This window comes from Aythya marila, assembly GCF_965140915.1.
Source record: "Aythya marila genome assembly, chromosome: 20".
Lineage (NCBI taxonomy): Eukaryota > Metazoa > Chordata > Aves > Anseriformes > Anatidae > Aythya > Aythya marila.
The window spans coordinates 4296742-4308778 of NC_139061.1; the positions used below are offsets into that span (position 1 = coordinate 4296742).

Sequence of the window (12037 nt, forward strand, 5' to 3'; positions counted from 1 at the left end):
GGCAGAGGAGGGATGGCAGGTGGAGGAAGTGCTGCTAGAAATGCTCTGGGCTCTGTTTACCTGTGTAGACACTTCCAGTTGCACCCTAACGTCCGTCAGTCTGAAGCTGATGCTCTGCTTTTCAATGCCTTTTTGAGCCAGTTGTGCTGGGAGTTCACAGGGCAGTGCTCTGAGGATAGAAACAGCTCAGGGAAACAAATCTGTATCCCCCTTAAAGAGAAAAAGCAATGCTTGGTGGGGTCTCCTGCAATATAGCTTTCTCTTTAGCTTTCCAAAGAGTGTATTTTTCCTTGCTGACAGTCCTATCCCTACTGTTCAGCCCCAGGAAGAACCTGGAACGTGCACATTAAATGGGCAGATGAACACGGTGCAGTTGATACGGAGCAACAACTTGTTTGTACCACCTTATTTTTTTCTCCTCTGATACACTCGGTGCTCTCCTTTTGACACTGCCTTTTGTTCTCGTTGTAATTTGCGGTTTTTGGTGCCAGTATAATGCTAATGAAAAACACTGCTTCGTCTAGGCTGAGTCCCTGTGTTCCTGTCATGCATGTGGCTTTCATTGCTGCTGGTAAGTGCTGTGAGTTTGGCAACAGAAGGCTGAATTTGAGGGACAAAGATGTGCTGTTGCCTGCTTGGAGCTATATAAGCAAAAAAAAAAAAATAGATTCAGGAGCAGACCCTCCTCAATCCACATGGACTAGCTGTTGAGGCATGCAGATGTATGCGTGCCCTGCATGGTCAGGTTTGGAGGAGATGCTGAAAAGCAGCTAGTACAGCCCATAAATGCAGGGGACTGATCTAGCCTTTTTGGTGGATGCACATTGTGCAAAGTATTGTTTTGTTGTGATGTAACATAGCAAGGGGACTCTGACAGCCAGGGGTTGGAGCTTTATGGGTGGTGGAGGAGGCTCTGTAGCCACAACAGGAGCATTCATAAAGCATGGGACATTGTTACTGGGTTGCTGACTCCTTATGCTGGTTTTCTTGATGTTTTTCTCTCTCCAAAGATTTTTAAGGGCAAGCTGGCATAAGTCTGTCCTGCATTGTCACTCGTACTCCTTCCATCTCCTGCTACTTCAAAGTTGATGTTTAATTCTGAATGAATTTGTTGGTGCAATTTAGAGGTATTAACTTGGATTAAAAACTGGTTTTACGCTGTAATGAAGATCAGGGCTGCTGTCTTCAGCATTAGCAGCTCTGGATCAGATTTTCAGAGGAGGGCACACAGACAAATGGCGACTGTGCTCTTTATAAACACAGGTATATTTCAGACCAGTATTTGGTGTTTTAAGTGCCAGCTTTGTACCTCTAATCAATGTCTTATGGAATTTTTTTCCCTTAACTTCATCCCTCCCTCCCAGGCTAAGCTTTCTAGGAATGACCGGACCAGATCTGCAAGCATGTTGGAAGGCAGGAGACCTGTCTACAGCTGTGATATCCAGCTGCGCAAAAATGCTTAGGCTCAGGTTCTTCTTTTCAAAAGCTCTATTTCAAGGAGCTTTTATGTTGCTAAAATGACATACTAGGTTGTAATTGTGCATGATTTCCACGCTGCACGGATATCAAATGCCAAATTCCATCGAGTCAGTCTAATTTAACAAAGACAGATTCCACAGATATTTCTGTACGTTTCCTCTTCCCTCCCTCTGTGAGCACTGGAAACTACTGTCTTCTCATTGATTGTGATAAGCCTGGGGGAGGGAGCCACAAAACAGTCGAGAGCATAAAGAATGCCTGTAAAAGCAAAGCGCTTCAAAGGAGTGAACCCCCCTTTTATTTCTGAGCGCTCAGTCATGGGCTAACCTCTTTCATTTTCCTGATGAGGATAATTATGTTTTGGGTCAACCATATTTGTTTGGTTCAGGCAGAACGTGCCACTAGCAATTTGAGAGGAGCTGGGTGGTGGATGTAACGCACAGGGACTTCATGCTAGAGAAATCCTCCTTGAGCCCTTTCCTGTATGTGCCCGTAGACATGCGTGGGCACAGAAGCGTGGGTATTGATCACAGTCTGTGAGACTTGGCTTTATTTCTCATACTGCCTGCTCAGCCTTTTCCAGGTCCCCATCTGTGTCTGTTATAATCTCTGTGAGCGCTGATGGAGAGGGTGGATCAGCTGCAGGAATGAATGCCGTGTGTAACAGGAGGGCCATCACCTTCTGAGCCCCGCTTTGTTACGGCAGCTGGAAGGTGCCTGCTGAATGAGGTGGGACTGGAAGAGGAGAGGGATGGCCTCACGGCTGAGGAAGCTGTATGTTGCTTGGGGGAGCTGGGTTCTCTCGCCGTTTCAAAACAGAGTTGCACCCACGGCTCTGTGCTATTTGGCTATTCAGTTTCTAGGCTTTCAGTAATTCCGGCAGGGAGAGGTTTTTTCCCTCAGCCCCTGTAACTTCAATGGCTGCAAAAGGATAAGGCAAAACTTTGTGCAGTTTCCTATGAATTGAAGCGAGTTCAGCCCTCAAGGTAATGCTGTTTGGAAGGTCAACCATGCACACAACAAAGGAAGGAAAGCACAGTTAAATGCGCTTGGCTGCAGAACTTGCTGAAGATTAAAGCTGTTGTGCAGACTGAATTGCGTTTTCCTCCTAAGGTAAAGATTCCTCTAGGACTGAACTCCCTCCAGCAGTCTCTGATAATCCACTTTGTGTGGGAGAACTTAAGACTGTTATTGGCAACTGAGTATTTGAAGTGCTCTGAGCACAGAACATATTGGCCCCTGGGGAAGGGTTATGCTATTGGGAGGTACCTAGATAAATTGTCCAATCTGACTCTGCTAGGCAGAACTGATTTTTATAGTCTCTTTTTCAGACTTACTTGGGGGCAGAAAGATTGGAGCTCCTTCCAGTCTTTGTCTGACCGATGCAGCGGAGTGGGAGACCTGGAACTTCTCTTATTCCTGTTTGAGTCTCTGGCTCTATGTTACTTCAGATGGCTGCTGCTGTCTGGCTTCAGAAGCACTAGCATTCCTCCAGTTTTATTCGTTTCCCAAAATGAATAGGCTGTTACAAAAATTTTCTCCTTTTTTTTCACAGGAGTTAGGGTAACCTCTATTAATGCCTGAAGCACTCAGTGGGAGTAAGGCATGCGTAAAACATCAATATTGACAACGAGATTACTGTGGCTTGTCATGTCTTCTGATTTGCAGACCCCTGGAAATTTTGTAATGGAAGAGCAGACTCTGCTTTGAACTAAACCTTGCCATTATATGCTTGTATGCGGCCCCTGCCACACCTGCCAGGTAGTCGTTTGTAGATTTCTTAGCAGTGGTCCATCGGTCTGCAGACCTGACTCTGTTCCTTGACTCTAAACATCCTTGTTTCACAGACACTGGTGCCCACAGCTGAATTCTGCAGCTGGCTTTTCTCTGGATGGCAAGACGAACGACAGCCTTGGATCCCCAAAGCTAGTTACCCAGGGAGAGCTCAGATACGGCTGAGAACAGGAGATGCTTGAACCCAGCTTGATTTTTATCTGAGCTCTCCAGTGGTGTGCGATGGGATTGTCTCCTCCTTAGCTGGATCACAGCACCAGGGAGTGATCTGGTCACAGGCAGCTGGGCTAGCTGGTCAACCTGATCCTGATGGGAACCAAAGCGTGGCGAGGGAGGTGTGTGTTTGTGAATAAGAAAGGAATAATGCGGCTATGCGAAACTGGATGGTTCAGGAAGAGATGCCACAGAGAGCCTGGCAGCCTTTGAATGCTAGTTTTCTTGGCATGCACGGGGCAACCTAAGCTCCTGGCCTCGGTGGAGTATCTAAGTAACGAACCCCTCCTAACGATGGGCTCCAGCACACAACAGACGGATTGCTGTCCTGGCAAGGGAGGATGCTGTACTATTTACACAGAGAAAAGGGCACGGTTTGCTTTCATCGAGTCAGAACGGCAACTTTTTCCCAGTGAAAGTCGGTGACCTTCTGATTTTATTGAAATTCCTCTCCATGATTGCAGGGAAACTGATAGCTCCAGTGAAAAATGTTATGAGGAAACTCGGGGAAATCTATCTAGCTATCAAAACACTCCTACTGTTTTCTGTGCCCTAAATGTTGATCTCTGCTAAGTATAACACACAGTGTGTTATCCTTATGGAAACAGAAAGATAATTCAGTGCAGTTGTTTACACAGCACAGAGCTGTAGGGCAAATCGCAGGCATCAGAAATGCCAAGCTTGTTGAGAGACATCTATAGGATTTATTGGAAATGGGGAGGGCTGATTCATGCCTAAATGTATGCAACAGGTGCTGATGAAGTAATTGTGCATAGAAAGATATTTATTTCTCCAGAAATACCTTGCTTTCTTCTTGGCTGGTTAAAGCTTGGTGATCTGAGCTTTTGTGTGGCACCTTATGGCATGTGTTTTTATCAGAAGCCCTAAAAAGACGTAAAATCTCCATCTTTGTTACCTCCACAACAGTGTAAGGGGCTCTGTTTGGAGTCTGAGCGCTCTCCGCTGAAAGCACAGCACATCGTGCTGCTCAGAGCATGCTGTGCCACGGGGCCGTGGTTTTCGGGAGCTGTAACCCTGTCCTTCCCTCCAGCGACCACATCAGCCAGCAGGTCCTGTGTGTGGCATCGCTGCCTGCTGTAGGTCTGTCCCTAACGGGGCGCAGCAACGAGTCAGCTGTGTGCGGAGCCGAACTGTCAAGTGATTAGGCAAGAATGTAGCTGCTCTCATTTTCGAGCTGCATGCTCTTGATTAAGCAGGCTGCTTGCTGAGTCCCGATCAGTTCAGCCTGCTGGTTCCTGACATCGTTCAGCTTGTGCTCGCCTGTCCAGTGAAACGAAGCCTCCGAACAACCCGCTGCCTTTTCTTTCGCAAGCCCCTTGGAAGGCCCCCCGGGGACCCCCAGGAGTCCGAGGAGATTGGATCAAAGCCAGCCACTTGGGCTGGGGAAGAAACAGACGTTGCTTTTGGGGATGGGGCTGTCAGCTTGCAGTAGTGGAAATCTTTAGGCATTTACAGGGGGCGAGAGGGTGGGGGCATCCCTTCTGCATCCTTCGGGTGGTGGCCTTAGCAAACAGCGCTGTGCAAATGCAGATGGCCAGATGGGGGAGGAGGAGGCTTGCTGTCTGGTGGCTTCCCGTCCGTAAAATGAGTGCTCTGAGCTAATTCAGTCATGCTAGTCTGGAGTTAAGCTTGGATCTGTGAGTATATGGCTCTTCAGGAGCTTCAGTATTTTAGCTAATTCATTACCTTCTGCTGCTCCACCTTCTGCAGTCCCTTTTCTTTCGTGCTGTAGGATTAGAGTCTCCAGGGGAAGAACTGGGCATCCAAATGAGGCTTCTGCTGAGAGGGGGCAGAGCCCAGAAAGCTGCTGGGGTGCAGAACACAGCCTCCTCCCTGGTGTCTGCCCACAGAAGCAAAATGCAGCTCAAGCCTCCGGTGAGTCCAGCAGCCCTGGGAGAGCCTCTTAGCCTGCTCTGTCCGTGCCATGGGAGGCTGGTCTTTCCTGCCTCTTTGGTGCCTAAAGCCACGTGTCAGTGGTTCTGCCGAGCCAGCAGAGTGGGCAACTTCCTTCCAGCATCTCCTGAGTGTCTAGTTAGGCTCAGAATAGCAATTTCCAGAGTAGCCTCAACTAGAAGCAAGCCACTGAATGTTTAGTTAGCCTGAAACGTCTACATCCTGAACCTCTGCAGCGAATACAGTTGGATATCTGCTGGCATCAGCGCTTGTGTTCCCTCTGGAGCAGCATGCTGTCAGCCGTGATCAAGACATGAGATATTGGTCCAGTCCTGGACTGAAACTTGCTAAATTGGGAGCTCACAGGCCATGATCTGCAGATCTTCAATTGTCTGTGAAAGTCTTCCAAGGATTAAATAGGCTGTGAAAGGAGGGTGTCCATTTGGAAATGGCTGGGGAAAGCAGAGCAACTGTGAGACTCTCCTCTTCAAGCAGAGTGGTGGAAGACCAATTCCATGAGGCACTGCAGGGCATTGTGCTAAATGTGTTGGTGATGAGCTTGCATGAGATCCAGCAGCCCCAGCCCTAAATGAGCTGCTGTTTGGATCATTTAGTTTGCTTGGTTGGAATATTCTCTTTGAATAAGCAGTAATACATTCTCTGCCATCCTGGATGCGTGCCAGTAAAAGTCCTAAACCTTTCTTGCTAGCATCTGTATATAATATAAAGGGTCATTTATAATCTCTGTAAGCCATGATGGGGCCTTTCGTCACTTGGTCTGAAGCCTGCTTGCGTTCTGGAGGCTGCTCTTGTGGACTTCTGGCTTGCAAAGAGAAATCTCAGGGTAGGTTTGTCTGTCTGTCTGTCTCATAGTCACTGTGCTATTGTATCTATATGGAGTGCTGAGTCCTATATTCCAATTGCATATCATGATTTACTGTGCTCCTGTTCTGTCTCCCCTGCTTCTGTGCCAGTATAGAAACCAAACCCCTGTAAGGTGCATTTGTAGGAATGTGATGCTATTTATGGGAAGCAAAGGGCAAAGAAATTAGAGAAATCTGTGTTCAGGTCAGACTGCAAGTGTCTGTGGGGTTTGGCCGTTTTGTTTGGTGGTTCTGCTCGAGGGAAGAGTCCCTGGGTTGCATTTCTCTGTCACTGTTATTGTGCTCTGAAGACCGTGGAAGGCTGTTCCAGGCCCCGAGGGAAGGATGTGTTTTTGTCGTGGGCTGCCAGTCCTGGTCAGCCCAGGTGATGGCTGCAGCGAAGGAACAGGGAGCCTCGGGGAAGGCTCTCACTGCCTGCAATTCCCCCATTCCTTCCTTTTCTAACAAGCCCCTGATAGTTCAGCCGAGGAAACGAACCTGGGAATACGGTGTCTTCCCCTGCAGCCCTCTGTTACGCTCTGAAGTGAGGCAGAAGCCTTTACACCTCCCTCTGCTGCCCCTGGCTCTGCCACGAGGCTGTAACGAGGTGTCTGGTGAGTCTCAGCTCAAGGCAAGGCTTCTCCAAAGCAGCAGCGGCAGCACAACTGCCAGATTTGTGTGACCTGCGAGGGATGTTTGTTCCTTAGCAGCTTATTCCAAGGACCAGGTAGAACAAAGGCGTGAGAGACCCCAGCAGTTCTGGGCCATTTCAGAAAGGAAATCTGCGTGCATGCCGGCAGCACCCGCTTAATGAAAGGCCTGGCAGGAACAGCTTTGTTTTTTTCCCAAATGGAACTCGGTGATGGGAGAAGGCCAGAGGGGCACATGTACACAAGCTACAAAACAGCTAAAGCATAGTGTGTGTAAATAAATACTTGACTTATTTGGATTTCATTGGCAAGGCAGAAAAATGCTTTTAATGTGCGGAAAGGCCCCGGAGTCCTCGATAGCTGTGCTTGGTTTCAGGAAGCAGTAACTGTGTGCTGAATTTGTCAGTATCCGTGGCCCTCCTTGCTCTGGTGCACGTTGTCAGTATGTGAAATGCTGCTTCCTTCTTCCCCTGTGGCTGGACCAGTTCCTTTCCTCCTTGCATGCTAGCGAGAAGTTCTGGTTTTCATAATTTCAGGACGTGTGCTCCTGTCGTTATCCTGTCTGGTTCTGTGTGTGCGCGATTTGTTTTGCCTGACATGAAATGCTTTTGTCCTGAGGCTTGTGCAGAAGGTTTGTGCTGTCCCTCTGACAGCTGTAAGCGCTGTGCTAAAAGCATGTACTTGAGTTAATTGTATAGAGCTGTGGTTTCCTCGGCCCCTCTCATACTCGCCCCTTCTGGCTGCTCTTCTCCTCCATACTCACGCGGCTGTTCCCAGGGCGTGGGCAGCTCTCAGCCAGCAGTGCCCCTCTGAACAAGCCCTGTGGGTAGGGCTCAGGGAGATGAAATGAGGGCCAATTGCACCACATGCTTGAAAGGAAAACCATCAGCAATAACTTATTTTGAGTTACTGCATTTCCAATCTCTTCTTCCTGTCTTCGTGTGTCTCCTGATTTTGCCCACTAAGCCTTGTGCCGAGCCTGTTCAAGTACCTGCTGTTGTCCTGTGAGCCGAGGCTTCGTTCATCTGATTTTTGGACTAATCATGAAGTGACACTGCCCGCTGGCTCCTTGCTGTAGATGTTAGCAGAGACACCTCTGCTAGTCCAGGGTTTGTACCCTGAGCGCAGCAGCTGTCACTTTCCATCTGTACCAGGAGCAGTCTGGTGGCCGAAGCACTTCTCACTCCTTAAATGTTTGATATAACACCTGGGGTGGGGAGAAAGTATTGCTCTGGTTGCCCTGCCATATTGCAGTGAAATCTTTGGTCCCATACAGCACATGGCAACAAATATTTAATGCTGTTTTCCACTTAGGGTTTTAGGGACTGCCCCTAAACCTACCACAGACCCTCAATAAAGCTGACAGAAGGGGCTCTCTACGACCTCACTTTACAAGTCTGGGAAGCTCTTGAGAAGCAGAGGACCACAAGTGGATTTTCAGCAAGCAGGAGCAGTACCAGCAGGAAAAGCTCTGTGGCTGTGCCCTGGTGCTGCTGCTGGGCCTGATGGTGTTGGGTGGAAGCCCCCCTCGGGCCGGGTGCCCCTGCTTGCCCCTCTGCCTGTAGCCGAGGTGTGGGTGAGCCGCCCGCTGGCCCCGGCCGGCCCATTGTGGCTCGGCTGCTGGCAGCCCTGCCTCCTATTCATGGGGACGGAGCGGGGAGCCTCCTGCAGAGAGGGGGAGGTCCAAAAAGGAGGGGGGAAACGCAGCAAATAGGATAAATAGTAAAGAAAATGGACCGCCACTGGGGAGGTGGGATGGGGAAGGAGAAGGGGATGTGCCTATTGTCCCTGTGTGAACAGTGGGAAGGTGGCTCTCAAAACTGCTACCTCTGCAGTTACAGAGGCAAAAATATGAACCAGAATTGGGCGAGTATGAGTGATGTTTACAAAGAGAAAATACAAGTGCTCTATTCTTTCCCTGCACTCCCCAAGCACAACATTTGAACCTAAAAGGGTCTTTAAGAGAAGGTGGAAGGATTGAATGGGTGCTGATTCCCAGGGCTGGCACTGCAGTTACTGCCTTCTCCCATGCTTTGTGGTGGAGTTCTTGCTCTTATCTTCTTCACTTATGAGCTAAGACAGTACTCCAGTCCCTCCCTCCCCTGTACTTTGTCTTGCCTGATTTTAGACTGCAACCTCTCCAGTGCAGCCCATTTGTTCGAGCCCTGCTGACAGTGAACCCCGCCGCACCAGCAGCAGAAATTTCCAGCTCAGATGTTGCTTGGAGGGCTAGGAGGCTGGGGAGCGATACCATAACGAGCAGGATGAAATTAAGACCAGTACAATGGGAGCTGACTATCAGGAGATTTGGAAGACTTTTTTCCTTTTTTCCCCTCTAAAATCCTATTGTTTATGATAAATTACAGAACTAAATTATGTACTGTAAAACCCTGGCCTCTGAGGACCAAGCAAGAGGCATTACTGGATCTCTTGTGGTTCAGGTTGGCAGAAGCAGGGAATCTTTCTGCAGCTATGGGGAGGAGGAGGTGGGGTGGGAAAGGAAGACTGCAAGTTGGGCTCATTATGGCTGGCAGAAGCAGCAACCCCACCCCCAGTTACTTTGTTTTTACTGCAGTCATAGAATCGTAGAATATCCCGAGCTGGAAGGGACCCACAAGGATCTTTGAGTCCGTTTCCTGGCTCTGCACAGGACTACCTAAAAATTAAACCATATGTCTGAGAGCGTTGTCCAACTGCTTCTTGAGTTCTGGCGGGCACCATGCTGTGACCGCTCACCTGAAGAGCCTGTCCCAGTGCCCGACCACCTCTGGGTGCAGAACCTTTCCCCAACCCCCAGCCTGACCCTCCCCTGTCCCAGCTCCATGCCATCCCCTCAGGTCCTGTCGCTGTCCCCAGAGAGCAGAGCTCAGCGCCTGCCCCTCCGCTCCCCTGTGAGGGAGCTGCAGGCCGCCATGAGGCCTCCCCTCGGCCTGCTCTGCTCTGGGCTGAACAAACGAAGGGACCTCAGCCACTTCTACATCTTCCTCTCCAGTTGTTTCACTATCTTTGCCCTCCTTCAGACACTCTAATAGTTTATGTCCTTCTCTTGTGGCACCCAGAACTGCACACAGTGTTCAAGGTGAAGCTGCACCAGCGCAGAGTGGGACAATCCCTTCCCTCCACCAGCTAGCAGTGCTGTGCTGGATGCATCATCCCAGGGCACCGTTGATCCTTTTGGCTGCCAGGGCACACTGACTTGTATTCAACTTGTCAACCAAAACCCCCAGATGCCTTTGTGTGGGGCTGTTCTCCAGCCTCTCATCCCCCAGTCTGTACGTATATCCAGGGTTGCCTTGTCCCAGGTGCAGAATGTGCCTTTTGCTCCTATTAAATTTCATGTGGTTGGTGGTTGTCTAGCCCTCTAACTTGTGAAGCTTTCTCTGCCAGGCCTCTCTGCCCTCAAGGAGTCAACAGATTCCCCTAATTTAGTATCATCCAAAAACTTAGGATTTGAATTCTTCATCCAAATCATTTAGCCCAGTTGAACCCCACTGGGACTGGCCACAAGCCTGATGTCACCTCATTTACTGTAACCCTTTGAGCCTGACCCATCAGCTAATTGCTCACCCATCGTGTTATGAACTTGTAAAGCTGTGTGCTGGACACTTTGTCCAGAAGGATACTGTGAGAGACAGTATTGAAAGCTTTGCTCAAGTGAAAGGGAAATCACATCTACTGGCTTCCCTTGGCCTACTGGTTGGGTAATCTTTTTGTAAAAGGGAACTAAGTTAGTTAAGCAGTCTTAAATACGTTGGTTTAGCTTGCTGTCTTACTGGAGCTAACATCGTCCTTTCTTTCCACAGGCATTGGTGTCACTACACGGTCACACGGACAGTTTCCTGCCAAGTGCAGAATGGTTCAGAAACGGTGATCCAGCGAGTTTATCAGAGCTGCCGGTGGCCTGGACCTTGTGCCAACTTAGTGAGGTAAAAATCTTCATGTCTCACGTTGCCTGTACACACTTCCCTGCACTTCTCATCAAATTGCCTAGCTTTTTAAGTACTGTACAGTGGGCTCTGTGGGTCAGACAATCTTCTACATCATGATGGTAGAACTAAGGAATGCCCATTGTATGCATGTAAGCAAGTGCAGTATTAGAGGCAAGCTGTGTGAAACAATTCTAACTTGAGTTGTAATGCCAGCTTGTACATCCACATGCAGGAGGCTGCTGTTAGGCATGAAGCAAAACAGAGTCCATCAGAGTACAGTGTGACTGAACAGGGTTAGCGGGGATACTGTCCCGATGGCACTGGGTGGTATCAAGTCCTCGCACCTAAGTCTTTAAGGGGGATGTTGATTACATATACTGGAAAGCTCTGCTCAAAGTCCTTGCAGGCAGTGCTGGACAAAGGCAGCATCCTCTAAGCGAGGAATTCCCATCCAGCACCTCTTACTCCTGTGTCTCCATATCGTTTAGAGACATCCATGAAAGCACGATGTCATCTCTCCCTAGATGAGAAACAAAGCTTGGAGATAGTTGCTTGTCAGCTTCTGTGTAGCCTGCTGTTAGCCTACTTTGGCCTTTCAATCCTTTACAGTCTTAGGATCCATATTAAAAAAAAAAAAAAAAAAAAAGTGCAATAGCTATCCTGAGCTGCCACCTTCCCTTCCTGTGTACAGTGTCTGTGGTGTTGGGTCCTGCCTTCTCTGAAGGTATCCTCAGAGCAGAATAACGTTACCCACCCATCTGGGAGCTGGCACAGAGAAGTCATTGTCCTCTAGATGTACATCTCACTTCCACATGAATTTCCCACATAGTTGAGTCATTTTGTTGCTGTTGTTTCCAGTTCAGCCACAGCTTGAGGTCTTCTTAGTCGACAACCTAGCCAGCACGTGGCTGAGCTACCAACAGAAATACCCAGAGATCCATCTTCTCGGGCTATGTGCCTCCTGCATGCACTGATCTACTCCTGAGACTCTTTTCATCTGGAATTCACATTTTCCATGTGGCAGTTACCACAGTTGGTTATCTAGTTTCTATTTGGCCACTGGTCAGTCTAAGTTTTTTCACTTGTAATATATCTGCTTTGGTGTCTCTTTGGTCTTGTTTTATGCAAGGCTGTGGTTGAAACACTTAATATTTTACACTGTCATGGCCAAACTTCTGTTGAAGCTTTTTAATTT

The 12037-nt window shown here is 48.7% G+C and overlaps 1 protein-coding gene across 1 annotated transcript in view; it reads left to right on the forward strand.

Annotated features, from left to right (window-relative positions):
* The window catches only part of COL26A1 (collagen type XXVI alpha 1 chain), a gene marked incomplete at its 5' end in the record, with an annotated part of 168374 nt that overhangs the window by 12718 nt on the left and 143619 nt on the right, over window positions 1-12037 (forward strand). The window contains 1 exon segment of the mRNA XM_082776346.1: window positions 10717-10839. Within this exon segment, the coding sequence (XP_082632472.1) occupies window positions 10717-10839 (123 nt within the window).